At 40.0% G+C, this 27,942-nt stretch overlaps 1 protein-coding gene across 2 annotated transcripts in view; it reads right to left on the bottom strand.

Annotated features, from left to right (window-relative positions):
- Window positions 1-27,942, bottom strand: part of LOC122559404 (epiphycan-like) — a 42,572-nt gene that overhangs the window by 8,629 nt on the left and 6,001 nt on the right. For both annotated transcript variants that reach the window (XM_043708855.1, XM_043708856.1), the window contains exons 3-5: window positions 12,442-12,589; window positions 3,116-3,274; window positions 333-535 (exon numbers count right to left, since the gene is read on the bottom strand). In XM_043708855.1, coding sequence (XP_043564790.1) covers window positions 333-535; window positions 3,116-3,274; window positions 12,442-12,589 — 510 coding nt within the window. The remainder of the gene's footprint in view (window positions 1-332; window positions 536-3,115; window positions 3,275-12,441; window positions 12,590-27,942) is intronic.

The following is a 27,942-nucleotide window of genomic DNA, read 5'->3' as shown; positions in this document are numbered from 1 at the left end:
AAAGCTACTCCAAAAAGTATTTGTGATTGGGTAATAACTACAACATAGTTTAATAGGTAAATTACTTTATAATGGCACTCATAAATGGGAAAATTAACACAAATAGTATGAAAAACACATGAAAAAATAACCACACCATGTAAAGAAGTGTGTATAGCTGAAAAAGATTTTTAAAGAAACATATCTGCAATATTAAAGGACCAGTGATCTGTTGTATTAAAGAAGCTCAATCAACTCTCAAACTAATTAGACCTTGCATCCATATTTGAAAGTTGACCATGCAAGACATTTGTCAAAAAGCATGTACTAAATTGTATAATGATGGGTCTTACTTTGAATGCTTCATTTTTTATCCCACTGCTGTTCAGTTTATTGTAACTGGCATCAATGCTGACCATAGTTTTGGGTAGCTCTGGAAGCTGCACAAGTTCATTTGAAGCAACCATCAGATCAACCAGTTCAGGCAACTGCCTTAAAGCATCTTCATCAATTGAAGAAATCCTATTACCTGTCACGTCAATCCTCTTTAGGTGATCTAGGATGATAATTATTTGCAATTAATATATTTAGGAACAAATAATACCATAATAATTCTATTACTTGTTGCGTCAATTGACTTTCAGTGATCTAAGATGATCATTACTCACAATTAATATACTTGGAAACAAATAATAAACATAATAGCCCTCTGTTAATATCTATATGGTCCTAACAGTTGCCTGGTCGAAGTAAGCAATTTGTAATGTGAAATTTGAACTCGGCGTAATACTGAGATAATGCGCTGGAGTAGAATGGTGCTGGAAAAGCACAGCAGTTCAGGCTGCATCCGAGGAGCTGGAAAATCGACGTTTCGGGCAAAAGCCCTTCATCATCCTGTATTCCTTTTCCAGCACCCTCTACTCCAGAATCTGGTTTCTAGCATCTGCAGTCATTGTTTTTACCTAAGATAATGCGCTTCCAATAAGGAATAGATTACACATTTGCAATATTATATGCAATCAGAGTTACCATGCAAGTATGGACATTTATGTAACTCTTTCTCCCTGTTGTAGACCTCCTGACCTTTCTCTTTGCTTCCTGAATTTTCTCCTTCCATGCCACATCCAACCCTGCTTCCTTGTTCCACACTACAACCCTGCATACCTCCTTAACTTTGATGATTCTGTGGGTCTAAGAAAATTGACAAGAATATTCTGTAACACTGTCTCCAGCAGAGATACACAAAACTGTATCAATCTGAGTTTTGACATTTTCAGTTGAGAACCCCTGCCACTGTCCCTCCCTATCCCCAACTTTAACAGCTTTTCCACTGGCCTCTACATATCAATTTCCCGCTGAGTCTGCGTTCCCTTGGTAACAGGCAATGGCCTGCCCAGTGGAACTCATCACCCTAGAGCATTACAAAGCAGACTCAGGGATGGATCTGCAGAATCATCTGTTTCAGACTGTGTGGTGTAAAATTATGTCCCAACACATGTATTGGGCCAAGCAGTGGAATGTGGTGAAAGGGTTAAAATTATGTCCCAATACATGTGTGAATCTAACCGGAATGGAGGTGTTGCTTAGTCCCGTGTGAATCTTATTACACACCTCCCCGTGTGAATCTTCTTATCTGTATGTAACCAGAATGGAATGTGTTTTTTAGCCTTGCTCTGCTGTTCACATGAATGTTTATATCTGGAAAAGAGTATATCAGCTGGAAAAGTCTCCAGTTCGGTGAGTCTGCTCCGGGGTTGCGTTTAACCGCCGAGCGTGGGTTGTTGGCAACCGCTCTACGAGAACTGACGGCTCCCAGTTCCGGTAACATGTAGAGTGAGTATAAGCCAGACCCGTTGTAAGTATGAGACCTGGTTGTGGCGACGCTGCGGGGAATAAAATGCTCATATTCTAGCAGACTCGCCTCTTGGTCGTTTGTTCTGTGTCAGACTACTCTCCTACGAACCTGACCTTGAGAATTTTTTAAAACAGACTGGGACTAGCTTTTGTATGCCACAAGTAATGACTCTATTTTAGTGTTCAACAACAATCAATAAATCCCTTACAGTAAGGCTTCCTGAGTTGTTACAACCAATGAATGGCCTGGCTCAAATATTAAGACTATGCTGCCTCCATAATGTTCATTTAGGATCATAACAACAGGAGCCTGCCATTTAATCCCTGAAACCCATGCAGTCAGGCCAGATAGCTCTTCAAGCCTTCAAGTTCTGTTATTTAATGGAATTACACCTGATCTGGATATTAACTCTATACCCAATGGCCCGAGGTGAGTAAAATCTATTAACAACCAATTTAACATTACTAAGTGATCTACAAGCTATTTTTTTTGTGTGGAAGGAATTGCATATTTCTACCAACTGTTGTGCACTGAAGTGTTTCCTAGTCTCTCTTTTGAGATGCATGGCTGTAATTTTAAGATTATGCCCTTAAGTAGCTTCTCCAATGACAAAAGAAGAATCTCTGTATATGCTGTAACCGTACCTTTCAATATCTTGAAAACATGTAGTCACAGTTCAGTTGGACCATGGCTCAGCTGTGGCAGTCAGCCAGCTCAATTGGCCAAATGGCTAAAATGTAATGCTGCATAACATTCATGGTGTGTCTTCAATCTTCTAGCTACCTGACGAAGGAGCAGTGCTCCAAAAGCTTGTACTTTCAAATAAACCTGTTAGACTGTAATCTGGTGTTGTGTGATTTTAAACTTTGTCCATCCCAGTCCAATACCAGGATCTCCACATTCAATTTCCATGTTATTCATGTGGCTGCCTCCTTTCTTGCCCCATGCTTAATATGTAGTGGTGCTCCCCAAGCTATGTAGCCACTTGTCTCTCTCTAACAGGATGAGATATCCATGATTCCTTGTGGACTGTGGATATTATCACCTGATCTGTAACTTAACTCTATTTACATCAGTCATACCAAATGTTATGGGCTCCTGCACTCAAAACTTTACTTTGTTTACATTCACATTTTTACTCTCATTATACTGCAACCAAGCAAAGCAATCTGATGGTCGCGCAAGATTTCAAAATAGAACAAGAACACATATTCCATACAAAGAAATTAACATTGTCTTTCCTTTCTATAATAATAAGGCTGAACGTTCACATTGTCATACTTAGCCCAGAAAAATCTCCTTTCTTTATGTTGGTGAGCTTGTTGAACCGTCCATAAAAGTGAGTGGTATCCTTGGGAAGAGCAGGTATATTTTTGATATCTGTATCATCACAGTAAACAGATCCACTCAGGCAGGTACAGAGAAGGCAGGTTGGAAGACCTGAGAGATAAAACCAGAAAATAAATATTGCCGTTGAAGTTATACTCTTGACGCTTGAACAATAATATTGTTCAATAAATAGTATTCCCTGATAGGAACAGTAAGTAGGTCAGGAAGCTTCTCAAATCTACTCTGTCATTCAATGGGATTACACTTGACCTGTATCTTAACTCCACAATAGCACTCAACACTGGAACCCCCCAAGGATGCGTCCTCGGCCCCCCACTGTACTCCCTGGTCACCCATGACTATATTGCCAAATTACAAACAAACGCCATTTATAGTTCAACAGGACTATCAAAGATGTTGTTCTGTTGAGCTCACAAGCACCAGCATTAACATTGTTATTACTAGCACATTTTACACATTGAAAATTATTTGTTGTGAATCCAGTGTGAATTCATAGTTGTTAATATAATAATTCAGTCACCTCAATTACTTCAAATTAAGAAGTGAGATTACATAAACTGGATAATTTACTGATAAACTTATGACACCACTGTAGTATGATGGATATCTAACAATGATGAGTCAAAATACAGAAGGGAAATTGAGGGCTTGGTTATGTGGCGCAATGAGAACAACATCTCTCTCAACATCAGCAAAACTGAATAACTGATCATTGACTTCAGGATGAAAGGATGAGAACATGCCCTCATCTCAATCAACAGAACTAAGGTTCAGAGGCTGGAGAGCCTCAAGTTCCTTGGAGTAATGATAACCGACAAACTGTCCGGACTTCCCATGTCGATGCAACAGTCAAGAAGACACAACAATGCCTCTTCTTCCTCAGCCAACTCAGGAAATTTGGCATATCCATCAGGACCCTCACCAACATCTACAGATGCACCATTGAAAGTATACTGTCTGGGTACATAATGGCCTGGTATGGCAACTGCTCTGCCCAGGACCATAAGAAACTACAGAAGGCGGTGTGCACAGCTCAGATTAACACAGTAGCCAACCTTCCATTCATGGACTCCATTTACACAGGCTGCTGCCGTGGAAATGTTGCCAACATCATTAAAGACCCATCGCATCCCGGTAATGATATCTTACAACCTCCCTCATCAGGCAGAAGATACAGAAGCCTGAACACACACACCCCAACAGGTTCAGGAACAGCTTCTTTCCGGCTGTTATTGGACTGATGAGTGGACATTCTAGCCTCAAATAATGCTGATCTTGCTAACATTGATCTCACCTAACGCACGCCTTGTACAATGTAACCTGTATGCCTCTTTCTCAGTCTTTTTGATCTGTACATTCTTGCTTACTATGATCTGCCTTCATTGGTCTTAAACAAAGCCTTTCATGGTACTTTGGTACACATGACAATAAATAAATCAATCAATCATATCCACTGGCCTTGGATCCATGTACTTTATTCCCTTAGAGAGTAAATATCTATTTATAACAGATTTAACATTATTAATTGACCTAGAATTGATTACTTTTCTGGAAGCGTGATTCTCTTGAATTAAAATAAAATTTGTTGGAGGAACTCAGCAGGTCTGGCAGGGTCTGTGGAGAGAAAGCAGCATTAACATTTGAGTCCAGTGTTTCTTTTTTAGAACAGGCCTTTAGTTTCTTCAGAATTGCCTGGCTCTGGTTTTAAGACTTTGTCAATTATGTAGCTTTACTGCCAATAGCATTTCTCTTTATCTGCCTTCAACACACCTTTAAAAATCCTAAAATCCTGAACCAAATGGCCCCCTTGACCGCTTCTGTTCGAGGGCATACAAATCCAGTTTATGTAATCTCACTTCTTAATCTAATGTAATTGAGGCGACTGAATTATTTTAGTAACAACTATGGATTCACAACAAATAATTTTCAAGGTGTAAAATGTGCTAGTGCTAACAATGTTAATGCTGGTGCTCGTGAGCTCAGCAGAACAACATTTTTGATAGTCCTGCTGAACTCTAAATTAAATATAGTTGAAATTCTATACTTTCCCCTCTCTTCTCCAAACTATCAATATTGGAAGAGCCCAAAACATAAGTGCAAAAAATAAGATTGATGTATTTGCAGCAATCTTCAACCAGAAGTGTCAAATAGTTGATCTATCTCAGTCTCCTCTAGTAGTTCCAAGCATCACATGTGCCAGTCTTCAACAAACTTAATACACTCCACATGGTATCAAAAAAACAATGAAGGCCTTGGAGACTACAACGGCTATGGCCCTGACAACATTCTGGCAGTAATACTGAAGACCTGTTCTTCTCAAATCGTTGCTTCTCTAGCCAACCTCTTTCAGTATAGTTACACTACTGGCATCCACCTAACAATGTGGAAAATTGCCCAGGTACATAAAAGGCAGGAGAAATCCATCTCAGCCAATTACCACCCAATTATTCTACTCTCAATCATCAGTAAAGTATTGGAAGGTGTCATCAAAAATGCTATTAAGCAGCCCTGCTCAGTGGTGTCCAGTTTGGGTTCTGCCAAGGCCACTCAACTCAAGACCTCATTATAGGAAGATGGTTATGGTTGTCGGAGTTATCTCAGGTGCAGGACATCTCTTCTGGAGTTCCCCAGCATGATGTCTTAAGCCCAACCATCTTCAGCTATTTCATAAATGAGCTCCACTCCATCATAAGGTCAGAAGTGGGAATGTTCGCCAATGATTGTACTATTCACGATGCCTCAGGTACCGAGGCGGTCCATGTTCAAATGCTTCAAGATCAGGATAAAAAATACAGGCTTGGGCTGACAAGTGGCAAGCAACATTCGTGTCATGAAAATGCCAAGCAATGACCATCTCCTAGTAAGGGACAATCACCCCTTGACATGCATTGGTTTTATCACCACTGAATCCCCCATTCTCAACATCCTAGGGATCACTGTTGACCAGAAACTCAGCTGAACTCTCCATATAAATACAAAAGCTCTTCAGCGGCTAGGAATACTGAGGTGATGAAATCTATGATCATTGAATATTTTAAGGCAGAGGTAGATAAAGTCTTGACTAACAAGGGAGTCAATTGTTATTGAGCGAAAGAGGAAATTTAAAAAAAAATGTACTCGTGGACATGGACATCGCTGGCTGTGCCAGCATTTTATTGATCATCCCCCTGAAAAAATGGTGGTGAGCTTCCTTCTTGAACTGCTGCAGTCAATGTGCTGTAGGTAGATCCACAATGCCCTTAAGTAGGGAATTCCAGGATTTTGACTAAGCGACATTAAAGAAATGGCGATGTTTCTCCAAGTCAGGATGTTGAGTAGTTTGGAGAGGAATTTGCAGTTGGCAGTGTTCCCATGTATCTCCTACTCTTGTCCTTCCAGCTGGAAGTAGTTGTGGCTTTTCAAGATGTCTAAGGATCTTTGATGAATTTCTGCAATGCATTTTGTAGATACAGCAAACTTTTTATTAACTGGCACCTATGGGACCAGGAGCATCCAGTTGATCGAATATTTCAGTTGATCAAGAGATCCACATAATCAATGTGAAAACACATACTAAGTAGTAGAAACATTCTACAGGAGGTATACACATCACTATTATACTTTATTTACAGCACAAATCACTTAAATCCAAAAGGTTTGAGGTTCTTGCAGCCTACATGGACAACAATAGTTTCTGCAGGCAGGATGAGCAATTTGAATTGTGGTGCAGGAAGTCATTTAAATCAGGGGAAGGATTACCACACAGTTTATAACAAAGTTGCGTTACTATGAGTAGAAAAACACAGCAGTAAAGGTGATCCAACTATTGCTAACAAGAGAAGTTAATGATTATACTGGATCAAATGAAGAGGCTTATAAAGTGACAAAAATGTAGCACGTCTACTCTACTCACAGGAGTTTAGAAGTGATCTCATTGAAATATATAGGATTTTTAAGAGGCCTTTTTTTCACACAGAGGGTGGCTTGTATGTGGAAGGTACTGCCTGAGGAAGTGATAGGTGCAGGCACCATTAAAATATTTAAAAGACATTGGGACAGGTCCATAGGAAAGGTTTAGACGGATATGGGCCAAAAACATGCAAATGGGACTAATTTCGTTTGGGAAACTTGGTCTGCATGGATGAGTTGGACTGTTGGGTCTGTTTGCATGCTGTATAAAACTCTATGGCTGTATGACTCTTTGGCTTGACAGGGTAAATGCTGAGAGGATATTTCCCATTGTGGGAAAGTCTAGGACCAGAGGGCATAGTCTTAGAATAAAGGGATGTCAATGTAAGACTGAGATGAGGAGGAATCTCTTCTCTCAGCGTTCTGAGTCTTTGGAACTCCTTGCCACAGGGAGCTATGGTGTAGATTTCTTCTGTATGTTTAAGGATGAGGTAGATAGATAGATTCTTGATCAGTAGGGGCATCAAGGTTATGGGGAAAGGTCAGGAAAATGGATATGAAGAGTGCCAGGTCAGCCATGATTTTATTGAATGGCAGAGCAGGCTCAATGGCCTGTTCCTAATTCTTGTGGTCTTATAGTCTTAGTCTGAGGATTAGGAGTATCTTCATATTCAGCAGGGGAGAAACAAAAGTCTGATAAAGAAACATGAAATATTATATAAAAATAAACCAGTACAAAATGAAGTTTCCAAAGGTACATAATAAGGAATAGATTAGCAAAGACAAATACAAATAAATCGGTAAGGTGTTCAACAAGGTTCCCCATGGGAGACAAGATTACATCTCATGGAATTTGGATTTGGATACAGAACTGGCTCAAAGGTAGAAAACAAATAGTGATGGTGGAGTGTTGATTTTCAGACTGGAGGTCTGTGACCAGTGGACTGCCACAATGATTGGTGCTGGGTCCACTACTTTTCATCATTTATATAAATGATTTGGATGTGAGCATAAGTGGTATAGTTAGTAAGTTTGCAGATGACACCAAACTTGGAGGTGTAGTAGACAGTGAAGAAGGTTACCTCAGATTACAATGGGATCTTGACCAGATTGGCCAATGGGCGGAGAGGTGGCAGATGGAGTTGAATTTAGGTAAATGCGAGGTGCTGCGTTTTGAGAATGCAAATCTTAGCAAGACTTATACACTTAATGGTGAGGTCCTAGGCAGTGTTACTGAACAAAGAGACCTTGGAGTGCAGGTTCATAGCTCCTTGAAAGTGGAGTCGCAGGTAGATAGTATAGTGAAGAAGGCATTTGGCATGCTTTCCTTTATTGGTCGGAGTATTGAGTACAGGAGTTGGGAGGTCATGTTGCGGCTGTACAGGACATTGGTTAGGCCACTTTTGGAATGTTGTGTGCAATTCTGGTCACCTTCCTATCGGAAAGATGTTGTGAAACTTGAAAAGGTTCAGAAAGATATACAAGGATGTTGCCAGGATTGGAGGACTTGAGGTATTGGGAAAGGTTGAATAGGCTGGGGCTGTTTTCTCTGAAGCGTTGGAGGCTGAGTGGTGATCTTATAGAGGTTTATAAAATCGTGACGGGCATGAATAGGATAAATAGACAAAGTCTCTTCCCAAGTCTCTTCTCACCCTATCCATGCCCCTCATGATTTTATAAATTTCTAAGATCATCCCTCAGCCTCCAACACTCCAGGGAAATTATCCACAGCCTATTCAACTTCTCCCTACAGCTTAATCCCTCCAACCCTGGCAACATCCTTGTAGATTTTTCCCGGGAATGACAAAATGAAACATTTAGTATTAGTATAAGTGAAGTTTGCAGAAATTCTTGGAACTGAAATCAGATAAATCCCCTGGACCTGATGATCTACATGCCACCCAGAGAATTGAAAGATGGGGATGTAGGCATAATGGATGCGTTGTGGTTATCTCCCAAAATTCTATTGATCCTGAAATAATTCCTGCAGATTGGAAGTTAATAAATATAAACCCACTATTTAGGACAGCAAGGAGAAGTGAAAATAGTTGGGTGAATAATCTATTATAAAGGATGTGATAACTGGAAACTTCAAAAAATATGAGAATTGGGCAGAGTTAACATGGATTTACAAATTATAATTGACAAGGTTGTTAGAGTTTTTTGGGGATATAACTCAGAATAAATAAGGAGGAATCAGTGGATATGCTTTATTTGGATTTTAAGACGTTTTTCAATAAGGTTCCACACAGGAGGTTAGAGCACAAAATTTGGAGCACATGGCATTGGAGGTAACTGAGAATTGGATAATGGAAAGAAAACAGAATACAGTACGATTAAATGGGATTTTCTTATTGTACCAGTGAGAGTGAGGTGCCAGAAGGATCAGTGCTGGAGCATAACCTATATTAATGATTTGGATGTGGAGACTACATTTAATATTTTCAAGATTTCCTGACACAAAAATAAGTAGGAATGTGAGTTGTGAGTTGAATAGGCTGGACCAAGGCAGATAGAGTATTATATTGAAAACTGTGAAGTTATCCACTTTGCTAAGAAAACAGGAATTCATAAATAGTAAGAAAGTGTTAATAGTCAAAGGGACCTATGTGTTCTTGTTCATGAGCCACTGAAAGCTAACATGCAGGTGCAGCAAGCAATGATAAAGCCAGGTGGTATTTTAGTCTATTTTGCAAGAGCACTTGAGACGATGAGTAAAGAAGTCTTGCTGCAATTGTATTGATCTTTGGTGGGATCAGACCAGAAGAATTGTGTCCAGTTTTAGTCTCCTTACCTGTGGATGCATGTATTTGCCATTGAGGGAGTATAGCAGAGGTTCATCAGACTGAATCCTGGAATGGATGAATTACCCTATGAGGAGAGGTTAAGGAGACTGGGCCTGTATTCTCTAGAGTTTAGAACAATGAGAGGTGGTGATCTCATTGAAACTTGCAAAGTCTCTACACATGGTAGACAGCAGTAGATATGGGAAAAATGTTTTCACTAATTGGAGGATGTTCCAGATCTCAGGTACACAGCCTTAGAATGAGGTATACCATTTAGGACTGAGATGAGGAGGAATTTGTTTACTCAAGTGATAGAACATAGAACAGTACAGCACAGAACAGGCCCTTCAGCCCATGATGCCGTGCCGACCATTGATCCTCATGTAAGGTAAACCTAATATACGAACCCTCAAATTTCTGTGGCCATATGCATGTACAGCAATCTCTTAAATATCCCCAATGACCTCGCTTCCACAACTGCTGCTGGCAACTCATTCCATGCTCTCACAACTCTCTGCTTAAAGAACCCGCCTCTGACATCCCCTCTATACTTTCTGCCAAACAGCTTAAAACTATGACCCCTTGTGTTAACAATTTCTGCCCTGGGAAAAGGTCCCTGGCTATCAAGTCTATCTATGCCTCTCAATATCTTGTACACCTCAATTAGGTCCCCTCTCTTCCTTTTTTTTTCCAATGAAAAATGTCCGAGCTCAGTCAACCTCTCTTCGTAAGATAAGCCCTCCATTCCACGCAGCATCCTGGTAAACCTCCTCTGAACCCCCTCCAAAGCATCCACATCTTTCCTATAATAGGGCGACCAGAACTGGACACAGTATTTCAAGTGCGGTCTAACCAAAGTTTTATAGAGCTGCAACAAGATCTCATGGCTCTTAAACTCAATCCCCCCGTTAATGAAAGTCAAAACACCATATGCTTTCTTAACAACCCTGTCCACCTGGGTGGCAATTTTAAGGGATCTGTGTACCTGCACACCAAGATCCCGCTGTTTCTCCGCACCGCCAAGAACCTTGTCTTTAATCCTGTACTTAACTTTCAAGTTCAACCTTCCAAAATGCATCACTTCACATTTATCCAGGTTGCACTCCATCTGCCACCTCTCAGCCCATCTCTGCATCCTGTCAATGTCACGCTGCAGCCTACAACGGTCCTCTATACTGTCAATGACACCTCCAACCTTTGTGTCGTCTGCAAACTTGCTAACCCATCCTTCAATCTCCTCATCCAAGTCATTAATAAAAATTACAAAGAGTAGAGGCCCAAGAACAGAGCTCTGTGGAACACCACTCACCACTGACTTGCAGGCAGAATATTTTCCTTCCACTACCATTCGCTGACTTCTGTTAACCAGCCAATTCTGTATCCAGACAGCTAAATTTCCCTGTATCCCATCCCTCCTGACCTTCTGAACGAGCCTACCATGGGGAATCATATCAAATGCCTTACTGAAGTCCATATACACCACATCCACCGCTCAACCCTTATGAACTTGTCTAGTAACATCCTCAAAGAACTCAATAAAATTTGTGAGGCATGACCTGTCCCTCACAAAGCCATGCTGACTGCCTTTAACCAAGGCATGCTATTCCAGATGGTCATAAATCCTATCCCTCAGATTCTAACACCTTGCAGATGACAGACGTGAGATTGACTGGTTTGTAATTGCTGGGTCAATCTGTAATTGTCTACCCAGAGCACGGTGAAGGCTCGGTCATTGAGTATTTTCAGGACAGAGTTTATTCCAGATTCCAGATATTAAAGGCATGAAGGTATATGTGATACTGCAGTAAAATGTTGTTGAGGTGGAAGATCAGTCATATCTCGCTGAATGGCTGAACAGGATCAAGGGACCAAATAGCCTCCTTCTGATCTGTTTTCCTATGTGCCTACTTTAGATTGGCCTTCAAGGCAATCAGAGCCACTGGATTATTAATTTGGGTAACATAAACACAATTTTATTGCATTTTACATTTTGTCACATTAATAAAAGTTTAATTTGTTTAAACAAAACAATGGAAATCTGGAAGTACCGGAGAATATCAATGATTTCATTTCATAATTGGGACAGATTTTCATACTGATCTCCACTTTAAAACATTTGTGTTGCAGTCTCAAGGAATGTAAATCTCCAAGGATTAATTCTGAATGCAATGTGGATGTTAGGTTTGAATTTCATTTGCAATGACACGCAATGGCAGAAATGTACACAGGATATAGAATGTTTGATTGAATTTAAACTCTATTGAATACTTTTTGTCTGTTGTGGTCAAACCATAGACAGCAGGAAGTTACGCGTTGTGGTGGAGCACACAAAGAAAATATTTGAGCCACTAAAATTACAATGAAAGGCAAACTACAAAAGGGCTCTTGTCATTTTTTGTAAATAAAACCATCATTCAAAAATCATGACTCGAGAAGCAAAAGAATTATTATAAACTATACTGGTTTGAAATGATTTTATATATTTACACATTTGTAAAATACTGAGAATGTAAATTGTGGCCACCATCCAAAATTCCATTCAGTGCAAACAGACCTAGATTCTGAATAGCTCCTGCTACAAACCTTCTTTCGACTCAGGGCCAAGGAGACCCGGTACACTGGGAGCACCAGGATCCAAAGGTTCATGGGGAACAAATTCTTCTTCTTCATAGTCACTGTCATAGGTAACAAGCTGACTGCTCCTAGGAGGTGTTGGACTGCCGCTCTCGATCTAGGACCAAAAAGTTACGTTCCATCAGTTTTCTTTTTAATAAAGGACATTTCATGTTAGGCTAGATTTTTATATTTATATATATTTATGTAGTTACAACTGAGGCAATGTTGAGTTAGTCTATATGCTGTCTCCTACCACATGAGGGCACAGAAAGCTGATGTCCTTCTTGGTTTGAAAAGTTTGAAAATTTGAAAGACAAATATTTGAGTAGCACTTCTGACAGCTGCCGCACATTAGAAAGTGCTTTACAGCTAACGAAATAAGTGAATTTCTATCACATTTGCCAATGTATCAAAATTCTATTTAAGCATTAACGATTGGACAATATTCTTGGGAAAATCTGCAATTTTCTTTTCTTATTTTCTATGTATTTTTATACCCTTTCATCCGATATTGTCATTTCCAGAAATTGTTGTAGTAACATCTTTTGGTAGACTGCAAATATTAAATTTGTGAATATAACAAAATGCATTTGAAAAATGTCACTTCAAAGTGAACCTTTGTTTATAGGCAGACCAGAACAAAAATTAAATCTATTGTAATTCCATTTCCAATGCAACTTGTTCAAATACTTAGAACTCTCTTTATTGGTCCTCATTGTAATAGCAATAACCTAACAACACTGTGGGTACAAACAAGGACTGCAGATGCTGGAAACCAGAGTCTAGATTAGAGTAGTGCTGAAAAAGCACAGCAGGTCAGGCAGCATCCAAGGAGCAGGAAAATCGATGTTTCGGGCAAAAGCCCTTCATCAGGAATAGAGGCAGGGTGCCTGCAGAGTGGAGAGATAAATGAGGGGGGGGGGAAATGAGGAAACTGGTGAAATCCACATTGATGCCATGAGGTTGAAGTGTTCCAAGGCGGAAGCTGAGGCGTTCTTCCTCCAGGCGTGGGGTGGTGAGGGAACGGCGGTGGAGGAGGCCCAGGACCTGCATGTCCTCGGCAGAGTGGGAGGGGGAGTCGAAATTTTGGGCCACAGGGCCATGGGATTGATTGGTGCGGGTGTCCCGGAGATGTTCCCTAAAGCGCTCTGCTAGGAGGTGTCCAGTCTCCCCAATGTAGAGGAGACCGCATTGGGAGCCACGGATACAATAAGTGATATTGGAGTCCTCCCTCACCCCCATCCAAGGCTCCAAAGCCTTCCACATCCATCAAAGTTTCACCTGCACATCCACCAATAACACTTCAACCCTATGGCATCAATGTGGATTTCACGAGTTTCCTCATTTTCCCTTCCCCCACCTCACCCCAGTTCCAGCCTTCCAGCTCAGCACCGCCCTCATGAACTGTCTGACCTGCCTATCATCCTTTCCACCTATCCACTCCACCCCGCTCTCTGACCTATCACCTCCATCCTCATCCCCATTCACCTATTGTACTCGATGCTACTTTCTCCCCAATCCCACTCCCCTCTCATTTATCTCTCCACTCTGCAGGCACCCTGCCTCTATTCCTGATAAACGGCTTTTGCCCGAAACGCCGATTTTCCTGCTCCTCAGATGCTGCCTGACCTGCTGTGCTTTTCCAGCACCACTCTAATCTAAACACTGTGGTCACACCTACAACTCCTCATGAACTACAAAGATTAAAAATGGCAGCTCACCAACACTTCTCAAATGGGTAACATATGCCAGTCTAGCTAGTGATGCTCACCTCCCATAACCTAATTTTCAAAAAGTGTGTAGAAGGGACAATTTCCTAGGTGAAAGGGTTACTCATCTGGCTCGAGTGCACTATCCTGACATTTGGAAATGGATGCCAGAGATGACAATGGAATTTTTAGATGGGCAACAGTCTCTGCCTTTCAATTCCCAATATCTACTGGAACCAGGAGCATTGAAGTGCTTCTTGTCTATCATGTGAACTGCAACAATTGCTGCCCCCACCTTATTTTCTAAACTCATTTCCTAAATTTGCTGATTTAGTTTGTCCATGTGTAGCTCCAAGAGGACCAACAGCTCTCTGACTATCATACCCATTTGATAATGAATGAGACCAGACAATGAATACAGAAAAAACTATTTGGTTATCAAGCAGATCTGACTAATGCAGAGATGCAATTTTCATTATGATTCGTTTCCCAGCCAAGGTTTGGAGCTACTCTGCTGTGCTGTAGAACCAACACTTACATAATTTTGGAACATTACAGAGGCCAAAAAAGTTAAATCTCAGAACATGCGTTAAAATATTTCTTAATGTGCAAATCTTTCCATAAAGGTTAAATTTAATCATATGTATGCATCATTAGTAGACTGTCACATTGAACCTTGAGACATTTCTACCTGATAGAAATCATTTAGTCTCATCAAACCTCTCTCATTCAATTAGAATCAAAGCTGATTTGCATCTGAGCTCCATTCACAACTTAACTCAATTTCTCTGAATATCTTTGCCAAAGAAAATTCAATCAGATTCAGTCTTGAAAGTTCAGATTGTCCTTGAGAAGCAATTCCAAGTATTTAATGATATTTGTGAGAAAAATAGTGAATGGCCCAACTCTAACTTGAAGATTTTGTCCTTTTGTACTAGGTTTCCCTACAAGAGGAAATAGTTTTACTGAATCTATCCTAACTAATTCTTTTAAAATTTGAAATACTTCAATCATGAAGAACATGATTGGGTGGGTTGCGCTTCGGCGGGTCGGTGTGGACTTGTTGGGCCGAAGGGCCTGTTTCCACACTGTAATGTAATCTAATCTAATCTGTAATCTAATCTAAAACACAGAAGGGCACGCCAGCAATAGCACTGGCCACATTTAAAAGAAAAATGAGGTAGTAGTCTGATGAACCTAAAACACTGAACTGCCAGTTATAAACAACAGGATCAGCATGTGAAAGACAGAGATAATTAATCCCCAATTAATAGACATACCCAGGCTCTGCAGTTCTACCACATCCACTTGCAAATTGTAGTGGATAATTAAACAGCTAAATGGAGGATTAAGGAGACCCCACAGATATTCCCAACTCTAATGATGAGGGGTGGGGTCAGCACCCAGCACATCAGTACAAAGATAAATTTGAATCATTTGTGACCATATTTAGTCAGACATGCTAAATTGATAATCCCATGCCATTCTTCAACCAATTTAATTCTCCAGTCTGAGTTTAAGAGGTTATATTACTGGACAACATTACAGTGAAGTGAAACACTGTGAGAATGTACGGAGTCAGAACATAGCTTTTAAACTCACCTACAGCAAACTATTAATCCGGGCCAGGGAAAGGCAAGTACATTTGGGAGGAATGGTTTTAGAATTCTTGGAGTAAATTTAATAGTTTTTCTGTTGCCATAAACCTCACTTCTTGAAACCATTCATTCTCTCTGTATCACACATAAGACATAGCAAACCCTGCCCAGCCTTGTTTGCTACTATTTAAGTGTGATAGCTGTTAAAAGTGGACTTTTCCAGCCACTCGTTCTCTCATTGTTGCATTTCAGTGAACAGTAAGGAATACATGTTTGCTGCCCCCCCCCGCCGCCGCCGCCGCCGCCTTCATTTTCCATACTGCTGCTTGGAACTCTGAGGTCCAGGCAAGGCAGCAACTTCCTGAATTGGTGTCAATGCATTTGAACTCTGAGCAGCACGCACATATCCTCTGAGTGGCTGCTCAGTCTCATGCTTAGAGAGAACTTTGGTAATGGGTGTAATTATGAATGTGCAGATGGATCACTGTGAGCATAATAATGACACTACTCTGTTTCCTATATTAGGAACATGCACTCCATGTCAAGAAACAGGTTGTAAGTGTTAAATAGAGCAAATGCTTTGGGTCCTGCCAACATCAATGGACAGTGTGTTGCATGACATCTTCCTGGGCTGTAATATTCTTCATGTTTTGACCAGTTTTAATGTGATTCTTTTGAGGATTTTATTCTAATTTTACCAGAAAAAAGCATTAATTAAGTTAATTTTATATGAGCTAATAACCTCCAACCAAAATGGCAACTACATCAAAATTCCTCTGCAAGTGCCAACATGAAATCTGATCTGATAGGTGCTTGGACAGGAACTTAACTAATCATAGCAAGCTGCTAATAATATTCCTTTCACATTTCTTAATTAGTGGAAAAAATTGGATAAGTAGACAGAGTTTAGTTGAGATATGATGTATGAATTATAAAATGAACTGCAGTTGAAGTTATGATTTATCACAGTCATACTAAAGTGCACATTGCTTTTGTTAAATATTTTCAGTAAAACATTTTGTTGGTATTTAATTTTGAATTACATTTTGGCTATTTCATTCATTGCTAAAAAGAGCCAGTGCAAAAGACAAATTTTCTATGCAGGCCACTTCTGACTTAGAGACATAGAGTCATAGAGATGTACAGCACAGAAACAAACTCTTCAGTCTAACTCATCTATGCTGACCAGATATCCTAACCTAATCAAGTCTCATTTTCCTACACTTGGCCCATATCCCTCTAAAACCCTTCCTATTTATATACCCATCTTTAATTGCTGTAATTGTACCAGCCTCCACCACTTTCTCTGGCAGCTTATTCCAGACATGCACCACCTTCTGCATGAAAAAGTTTCCCCTTAGATCCCTTTTATATCTTTCCCCTCTCACCCTAAACCTATGCACTCTAGTTCTGGACTCCCCCACCGCAGGGAAAAGACCTTGTATATTTCTCCTAACCATGCCCCTCACGATTTTATAAACCTCTATAAGGTCACCCCTCAGCTTCCGATACTACAGGGAAAACAGCTGTAACATAGTCATAGTGTCATAGAGATGTACAGTGTGGAAACAGACCCTTCGGTCCAAACTGTTCATGCCAAACAGCATAATCAACCTTTCTCAATAGCTCAAATCCTTCAAAACTTGGAACATCCTTGTAAATCTTTTCTGAACCCTTTCATGTTTCACAACATCCTTCTGATAGGAAGGAGACTGAATTACACGTAAAATGCCTATGACAGTTGTAGAATAGAGTGATACTGAAAGGGTTGATGTTCATGTTGCATTAGTTCTATCCATTCTAATGATTTCACACAGTCTGTGGGTGGAGATAAACAGTTCTACTCAGCTTTCAGAGAGAGCAGATGTATTTGTATCAGTTTGATAAGGCCTGAGTAATAATACATGACCAAATGTAGTTATATTTATTGCTATCATGCAATAATCCTGCTAGTTATTTAAGTACAGACCTCTGCAGGGATATATCCTCTACCACTAATAAAAATCACCACATTCCTACTGGACAATAGGGCTACACTCGCATTAGAGAGAGAGAACTGATGGTAAGTTTCATCTGTGGGTCACCATGTTTCAGACAAGGGGAAAGATTGAGAAGGCAAGACTTGCTCCTGTATTCTTGGTAACTTCGGTTGATGCAGAAATTTAACCCACACTGTTGGTGCCACTCTATGTTGCAAACCAGCCATCTAGTCAACCAAGCTAACCAATCCCCAGGCTACTAGTAATAGGCTCAGGACAAAGAAAAGACAAAGAATTGGTAGCAGTGAATGACATTCATCAACCATCTTGATAAGCAAGGGAATGAAAGGTTATCACAGGGTTGCCAGAATGTAGAGTAATTAGAACAGCTATTATCTTATTAACTTGGAGCAGGCTCGAGGATTTGTGTGGACTACTATTGCTCCTAATTAATATTTAAAGAAATAATGTTCTTCAACAATTTATTTGTAACTTAATCCAGTTTGTGAAACCTCTCACTCGGATATCAGCCAATGGAATGGGTGGATAAAATGTAGAGAATTTTGAAGTGATTCATTTTGATAGGGTGCTGGAGCAAAGGGATCTGTGGTGTGAGGCACAAATTATTAATGTAGCACAACAGGTTAAGAAAGCCAATAATGATGCATATGGAATTCTGGTTGGCCAGTTTTGGGCATGACACTTTGGGAATGATGTGAAGGTTTACATAAAAGAATTCCTGAATATTGTTGCAGAGATGAGGAATGTCAGTTATGTGGAGTTAGCATAACTGAAGCTATTCTCCTTAGAGAAGCAAGGAGATTTGATTGAGGTGTTCAAGGTCATGAGAGGTCTGAATAGAATAAATAGGGAGAAACTCTCCTTATTGCTGGAAAGATTGAGAACCAGACATTGCAGATTTAAGATGTTTGATTAAAGAAAATGGCAGCAATAAACAGAGACACATTTCTCCCCCAGTAAGTGGCTAGGGAATGCACTGTCCAAGAGGAAGCAGGTTTAGTCATGTAGCTTTCAAAAAATAATGGGACATCTTTTTCAGGAAGAGAAAATTGCCGAGTAACGGGAAAAATGGTGGGGACAGTGGCACAGTTGAATTGTTCTTACAGAGATCTTGCATGGACAGGGCAGACTGAATGACCTCTATTTTTGCTGTCATCATTCTACAATTCTACTGAATTAGTGCAGTTTGTTTACCTTCTTTTCCTAATCTATTGAATCATTTAAAGATTTGCACTACAAATGAACATAGTTTACTTGAAAAGTGTTTGCAATAAAAGGAATATTTAAAATATTAAGATCTCATTTGTATTTTCCACTAGTTAATAACTACTAATTTAATGTAATAATTATTTTAAAATTGATTTATCTGTTTGAAAATATTGAATGGTTAATATTATCATTGTATTTGAAGATTAGTCTGTTTAATCCACAAACTCGAGCCTGGGTTGAGTTCTAAATTCATGTGTGATCATAGTTATAGCAATCACTAGAATTTTTAATTTAAAAACACTTAATTCATTGTAAATTGCTTTGAGATGTCTTGAGGTCAGATAAAATGCCTCACATTTATTTTGTACTATTTGTTTTTAGCAGTATATACCAAACTTTTAAAAAACTTTTAAATAGCTTCTTTTAAACTTTGAAACAATATTATGTATAAAAATATCAATGATCTTGGGGATAGATGGTGCCATATTGGCAATGTCACTAGACTGGTAATAGAGAGAATAGAAATTTATTGTCATGTGATAATCCAGGAACTATTGTTTGGGGGTACGTGTACAAATCCCACTATGGCAGCTGGTAGAATTTAAATTCAATTATAAATCTGGAATTGAAAACTAAGTCTCAGTAGTGGTTACTATGAAACCACCATTGATTGTTATGAAAACCCACCTTGATCAGTAATGCCCCTTATAAATGAAAGTCTGCTATCCTCCCTGGTCAATCCTATATGTGTCTCCACACCCACAGCAATGTGGTTGACTTTTAACTGCTCCTCTGAAATGGAACTAGGGCAATGAGGGTTGGGCAATGGTCCTGCCAGCAATGCTTTCACCTGATGCAATAATGAATATTTTGCCACTAGTCTTATCCCATTTCTTATTATATTGAAATAGAAACATTTCTTTTGAATTCTTTGGGCACCTTGCCATGTCCTTTTTATTCAGTTCATCAGATGTGGCTGTTGATGACTTGACCAGCATTTATTGCCCATCCATAATTATCTTTGAGAAGGTGGTGATGATCTGGCTTCCAAACAGCTGCAGTCTATTGGGTGTTGGTAGAGCCATAATGTTGTTAGGGAGTTCCAAAATGATCCGGTGATACTGAAGGACCCACAATATATTTCCAAATCAGGATATTGTATGAGAGCTTGCACATGGGATGTTCCCATGTACCTGTTGACCTTGTCCTATTAGAGGATAAAAGTCATGGATTTGGAAGATGCTATCTGAGAAATCTTGAAGTGTTGCTGCAATGCATCCTGTAGATGTTCCGCACTGCTGCCACTGTTCTCTGGAACTGATTCCAAACCAAACCAGCTATCATTTTATGACCCCAGACCGGACCATACCACTAAATGATGCTATCATCTGGTTAGAGACCAGAAAACTTTTATTTTTAAAGCAAAGTGTAAGGTCCAGGGGTTTTGCTAAGAGAAAAAAGCCACAAATTTCAACAGTTTTGAGCAAACAACAGTAACATTTACAAGGCAACCACGAGCATTAGATTCGATCTACAATATGTGTGCAACTTATTCCTGAAGAAGGGCTTATGCCCGAAATGTCAATTCTCCTACTCCTTTGATGCTGCCTGACCTGCTGCGCTTTTCCAGCAACACATTTTTAAGCTCTGATCTCCAGCATCTGCAGTCCTCACTTTCTCCTAACTTATTTCTAACACCCAATATTAGTGATAAACATGGGGAATATGCTCTGATCAAATACTCTTAAGCACACAAACAATAAATAACGAAGTTTAAAAACATGCAACACCAAGTTATAGTCCAACAGGTTTATTTGGAAACACTAGCTTTCAGAGCGCTGTTCCTTCATCAGGTGGTTGTGGAGTATAAAATCATAAGACACAGAATTTATAGCAAAGGATTACAGTGTCATACAGTGATATATTGAACAAACCTGGATTGTTAAATCTTTCGTCTTTCAGAATGTAGGTTTCAGTTCATTAATATGAATTGAGCATTGTACCACCATGATGAACACCTGAAGGTGCTCAAGAATGTCCTCATTAGAACAGGGTACGATGCTTAACTCATCGATTGCCAGTTCCAATGTGCCACAGCAAGAAACCGTAATGACTCCTCAGGAGACAGACATGGGTTGCAACAGATAGGGTACTGTTCGTTGTCCAGTACTTCCCGTGAGTTGAAAAGCTAAGCCATGTTCAGTCTGCAACACATTATCAATGACGATGAGCACCTTGCCAAAACCTTCTCAACACTTATTACTATTTCAATATTAATGAACTGAAACCTGCAATCTAAAAGATGAAAGACTAAACAGTCCAGGTTTGTTCAATATATCACTGTATGACACATAAATCTTTTGCTATAAATTCTGTGTCTTACGATCTTATACTCCACAACCACCTGATGAAGGAGCAGCACTCTAAAAGCTAGTGTTTCCAAATAAACCTGTTGCACAATAACCTGGTGTTGTGTGATTTTTAACTTTGCCCACCCCAGTCCAACATCGTCTCCTCTATATCATAAATAACAAGACAGATTCCATGGATTTTTCAGTAACCCTCCCCCCCCCCGCCCCTCCCACCGACATTAAGACAGTGCATAATTGAATGTCATGGAACTTCAAAATGGATCACAATTCTTCACTTTTGATGATCAGGTCTTGAAACTCCCTTCAAGAGCTATTTTTCATAGACTGTTCCTGTTCTGGTTGACCACTTCCCTATCATAGATTCATGTCTCCTGGACTCTGAAGAAAGCAATCCCATACTTTCTGAGAGGCACACTTCAGGCTTTCACTGACAGCTAGCTTCACCAAGCTAAAGGCTGCTTCTGGGTTTTTTCCCCCAGTTTTTATCTTGCGCAGTTGAAGCTAGCAGACGTTACTTAAAGCTTTTGGTGGGGGGGGTGTGTGGCACAGTGGCTTACTGGTTAGCGCGGTTTTCTTCCAACCTCGGACAACTGTGCAGAGTTTGCACATTCTCCCTGTATCTGCATGGGTTTTTCTCGGATGCTCCAGTTTCCTCCCACTGTCTGAAGACATGCAGGATAAGTGGATTGGCCATGCTAAATTGCCCCGTAGTGTTCAGGGATGTGTAGTCAAGGAGTATTTGCCATTCAGGATTACAGGGATTGGGGTGGGTCTGGGTGGGATGAATTTCGGAGGGTCAGTGTGGATATGATGGGCTAAATGGCCTGCTTCTACACTATAAGACTTCTATGATTTTACATTTACCCTTCTCACAGCTGCACTGAGGATTTATCGCGAGTAGGCATCTTCTGAGCCCTTCACCGCTACTCCCAACGCAGAGTCAGTGACTTTCTCATTTTGCAATTTCTTCTGAGTCCTAACTCCAATTCATTGCTGTTAGAGCTCCTTCCTGAGTTTGCTCTAACAACAGGAAGCCACCTAACTGCTCTGACTCATTCTGTGCAAGAGCCTAAAAATCAGCCCTCCTAATACAGATTCTGCCCCTGTCTCTGTCGCTTTTTCCAACTACCTGCACCCTAAAACTGCATTTCAGTAAGTCACATGGTGTGAACAGAAATAAAAGGATAGTAAGTCACTCAAGGAAATTTCAGACCCCTTACGTTGATTTCCATTCTGAAACCTGAAGGAAATAATTAGGTTTACGATTTCCAATCGCTTGCACAGAAACAAAGTCTTAAGGGACTCGCAATATTACTCCCAGAAAAGAATCTCCACTCAATCTAGTGGAGCTTTTTAAAGCTGTTCCACGTTGATGGATGTAGATAGACTGGTTGATAATCTACATCTTCATCTGCAAAATGCTTTGAACAATATGACATGCATAGGCTACTTAATAAGATAGGGCTTTGTGGGATTGATAAACAGATTTTTAGTTTGAATCTCATGTTTAGAAGTTTGTTCATAGTTTACATGGGGATTGATTGCTGCTGGAGGTTCTCAAGCATGCTTAAGCATGTTTCCCCCCCACCCTCCCATGATCTGGATAAAAACATGGATGTTTGGAGGATGCAAAGATTTGTGCAAATGTTAAATGAGAGAAAAACATCAAACACATCGAATTATAATAGAGACCTGGGATGAGATTTGTTGGTTGCCATTTAATATAGCAGATTGTAGTATTATGGATGAAGGCCAGTATGTACTGTGCAATATAATAAACTTCAGGCCGTCAATGAAAGAATGATCCAGGTTTCATGGTGCATGATTCAATGCAAGTTCTTGATGAGTGCTATGAGGCAGAAGCACAGAGAATTTTAAAACACATTATCAAGGCAACCAACTAAAAAACAAAAAATGCTATCTTCGCCCTTTATAAGAACCTGGATAGACCTTGTCTGGAATACCATGCTCAGTTTTGGCTGTCCTCATGTTATGGGTGATATTGAGGTAAAAAGTGTTCAGATGCAGGTTACTAGACTGATAACTAGTTTGAAGCTGCTTTCTTACCATGACAGGCTAAGAGAACTGAACTGCAAAAGCATAGATTTTGAGAAAGTTCAATTAAAAGAATTAAATTTAATGTATTAGATAGCAAAATAGTGTGTCCACCCCCAATCCTGCATTGTATAAGATAATGATTCTGAAAGGGTTAACATTAGAAACTGCATTAGGCTCCACTCAATCTGTTTCAATCAGTCTTGAATGGAGGATCAATGAGTCTAGTTTAGATCCTGTTGGGTCAGACTCATCACCCCGGGCTAGTTGTTTGAACAGCCAGTGCAAGTTGTACTTGCTGTCATGTGACATTCTACATCTTGTCTTTAAGACAAGTATTCTTGGAAACACTTATTCGTGGTACATCTTGTAACCCTGTTAACTGAACAGGCCCTTTTAAATGGCACAGTGGTAATGTCTCTACCTTTCAGCCAGGAGACCCAGGTTCAAGTTCCATCTGCTCCAGAGATTTCTGAGCAAGTTGACTAGAAAATATCTAGAAAGAAGGGGTAGTGGCTGCCACCTACCCCAGCATTTAGCCAATAGTGATTGCTTCCGCAAATTTCTGACACTATTTCAGCTGTTTCATCATTAATATTCCTTCTGTTGTAAGATTTTAAGGATTGGGATTTTGTTCCTTATTTACCTGTTGAGCACAGTGGCTCAGTGGTTAGTACTGCTGCCTCACAGCACGAGGGTCCCGGGTTCAATGCCAGCCTTAGGCAACTGTCTGTGTGGAGTTTGCACATTCTCCCTGTGTTTGCATGGGATTCCTCCGGGTGCTCCGGTTTCTTTCCACAGTCCAAAGATGTGCAGGTCAGGTGAATTGGCCATGCTAAATTGCCAAAAGTGTTAGGTGCATTAGTCAGAGGGAAATGGGTCTGGGTGGGTTACTCTCCGAAGGATCGGTGTGGACTTGTTGGGCCGAAGGGCCTGTTTCTACACTGTAGGGAATCTAATCATCAGAAGTGGGGATGTTCACAGATGATTCCAGTGTTCAGAACTACACTAAAAATGAAACAGTCCTTTTCCAAATACAGGAAGACCTGGACAACATTCGTGCTTGCCCTGTTAAGTTGCAGGTAACATTTGCGCCACACAATTGTCAGGCAAAAATCATCTCCAGCTAGAGAGAATCTCCCTTGACAATAAAAGGCAGTGTCATCTCTGAATCCTCCGTTATCACCATTCTAGGGACCACCATTGACCAGAAATTGAACTGGACCAGTCATACTGCGGTTTAAAAAAAACACAGGAAAGGACTAGGAATTCTCTGGCGAGTAGATAATCTCCTGATTCCCCAGATTTACCATCTACAAGGCACAAATTTGGAGTGTGAAAGAATATTCTCCTTTTGCCTGGATGAGAGGAACTCCAACAATGCTCAGGAAACTCAGCACCATCTATGACAAAACAGCCCAATCACACTTAATCAGTAATTTTCTTCACCATTGGTGTGTAGCAGCAATAATGTGTACTATATACCAGATAGTATATCATACTATCAGCAACAGCTCATAATCTTTCTTCAACACTACTGTCCAAACGCCTGACCTCTACCTCCTAGAAGCGAATCAGCAGCAGCTCATGGGAGCAGCACCTTCTGCAAGTTTCTCTCCAAACCACACAGCATCGTGACTTAGACTGATATGACAATCCTTGAACTCTTTTTTGCAAAATATTGTGGATGTATACTGCCACCAGATGGACTGCAAGGTTTCAAAAAGGCCACTGCCTATCATCTTCTCAAGGGCAATTAGCAATGGGCAGTAACTCACCAGTGATGCCCTCTTCACACAAATTAATTTAAAACTTGCATTAGATAGGGAACACTCTATCAGAATTATTCATTATCTCAGAGACTTTGATCTACGGAGGTACATCCCTTGCTTGTAGAGTCTTGTAATGCTAATCTACAGGGCTTTCCATTATTAATTGATGAAGGATGAATCACTATAAAGTTTTCAACAGAAGGGGTACATACTTGAGTAACAAGAATTAGTTCATTACGTAAGAGATTATATTAGCTTAAAACTGGAAAAGGCTGCAAAAGGCTGGGTAGGAGGATGGTGTCTTTGTATTGATGACTTGAACCCTGACCTAACAGGAGAGGTTACAGTGAATCAGCAGTTCACTGCACTTGCTGACCACTTAGTGTCCTGGTGAAGTAATACCTCAATTTTGAAACTCTCCTGTTTTGGTCTTGAATGTTCTCAATTTTAATCTCTCCACCATCTGCTGCTGTAGTTTCAGCTGAACAGACTTTATGTTCGAGACCTCTGTGCCTCACTACCTGTCTGATTTCCTCAAAGAAACTTCTTAAAAACTTACCTGCTGTCCAAGTTTGGTTGCTTCGGTTAAAATCTCTTTACTTGACATTTTTATCCTTTGATACATTATTGCCGTGCAATTTATTAAAGTTCCTGAGGTACAGAGTTAGGCTACAGAAATCTAAATGATTGTCAAATGTCCATCTTTGTAATAAGTCCCAATGCAGATGGAGCAGGCATAGACCATTTGATCCCGCGAATGCTCCATCATTCATGGCCAATCTGTTTGTGTTTCAAATTCCACGTTCCCACCTATTCTTGGTAATCTTTGATTCCCCTGCCTAACAAGAATCTTACTGCCTTCATCTTGAACATATTCAATTACCCAGCCTGCAATGCCTTCTGAAGCAGAGAGTTCCAAAGCTGCAGAACCCTCAGAGAAATAATTTCTTCACATCTGTACAACATTGGAAGTTTTCCTGACAAACCATCTCAAACAGGATGCCCTGAGCCAGGTTGGCATCGAGTGGATCTGTTTTACAAATTATCTAATGTGTTAGTTTTTCCTGCAGCAGGCATTTTTTCAGTTGCAACGGAAGCGGTTTCATTTATCTAGCATCAACCTGGGTTGAAGAATGTCTTTTGTTTTTGTAATTTTTTGCTCCTAATAAAGTAAATTTAAGGCTTGCCCTTCAAGTGGCTAACTTATAATATAATGTTCATAATTTCTTTTTAAAAGAAATTGTTCTGGGTTGATGCTTCATTCTTGAAATCTTACTCTATCAAATGGCGAGGCACACAATACACAACTGTTAACACATGGGCAGAACATATTACAGGATAACGCAGAGCATGTTGCAACTTCACCCCGTTAGTTAAACCTATTATGCTTGATTTAGATTCTAACATCTTTTACAAGAAAGTTGTTTGAAGCATGATCTTGCAACAACATGGTAAGGCCCACCATACATTTTGAATTTTGGGGAGCAGTGGGACAATCAGTGTACTTACTTGACAAATTACTTTAAAAAGAGGTGTAAATGGAACAGATTCAGAGGGAGGATGAAAGAGGAATGCATCTAATATTCAAGTAATGAAAGACGAAGGAGTGAATGAATGATTAACTTTGGGGGAAAAAGAGATAGAAAGGAAAGTAAGAAAACAAATTATTTTAAAGTTTGACGCTGTCATGACTTCTAAAAACAATGCATAGTACTGCTGGGCCAGAGAGGTTCATTAACATTACATTAACAATGATCATGTTATTAAAGAGTACTTGCAATTACAAGACTTTGCTGTGATGAGTTTTTGGATAATCAATCTATGAACGTAGCAAGTTCATAAAATCAAAAGACACTAACAGCAAGAATTGTTTTCATGAAGTTAACCAAAGGTCTTCAATTATGTTTGGGGATTTGCAATTCACGTGGTAGTTCTTCTTTTCCACAAGTTAAGAATTGATTTGCATATTAATAATAATTAATGCCATTTAATCATCATTATTTCTTCAGCAAAATCTGACATTATATGTCTTTTCCTTAAAAAAGCTAATTAAAAATTCTGATGTAAATATTTCACAAACTACAATTATGTTTTAAATGGTGTATGTTTTTTGTGATTATGTTCTGCAAGCTTATATCAGGGCATTTTGAACCAGTTTGACCCTGACGGGTTATCATTGATATTTGCTAACAAGGCAGAGATAGTTTTATATGTCTGAAGCGCAGGCAAGGCAGTATGCCTGGCAGGAGGACATTTAGTTGGCAGTCATCCATATGACATCAGTATCGACACCACAAAAGGACCACACTGGCTGTGAAATGCTTTTGGATAGCGCCCCAAGGTTTGAAAAACACTAATTGAAAGCAATTTAATTCCTTCTTACTTTCTCACTTTCTGAGGTGGGAGATTGAGCTCCACAAAATTTCATACCTCATGGCAGAACTAGTGGTATGGAAGTAAAATGGCTATGTTAGTGGCCTAGTTATCGCTAGCCTGAGGAGAAAGTGAGGTCTGCAGATGCTGGAGATCAGAGCTGAAAATGTGTTGCTGGAAAAGCGCAGCACATCAGGCAGCATCCAGGGAACAGGAGAATCGACGTTTCGGGCATAAGCCCTTCTTCAGGAATGAGGAAAGTTTGTCCAGCAGGCTAAGATAAAAGGTAGGGAGGAGGGACTTGGGGGAGGGGCGTCGGAAATGTGATAGGTGGAAAGAGGTCAAGGTGAGGGTGATAGGTCAGACTGGGGTGGGGGCGG

Source organism: Chiloscyllium plagiosum, chromosome 19, assembly GCF_004010195.1.
Source record: "Chiloscyllium plagiosum isolate BGI_BamShark_2017 chromosome 19, ASM401019v2, whole genome shotgun sequence".
NCBI lineage: Eukaryota > Metazoa > Chordata > Chondrichthyes > Orectolobiformes > Hemiscylliidae > Chiloscyllium > Chiloscyllium plagiosum.
The sequence above is the reverse complement of the archived record's forward strand: the minus strand, read 5'-3'. Positions and strand labels throughout refer to the sequence as shown.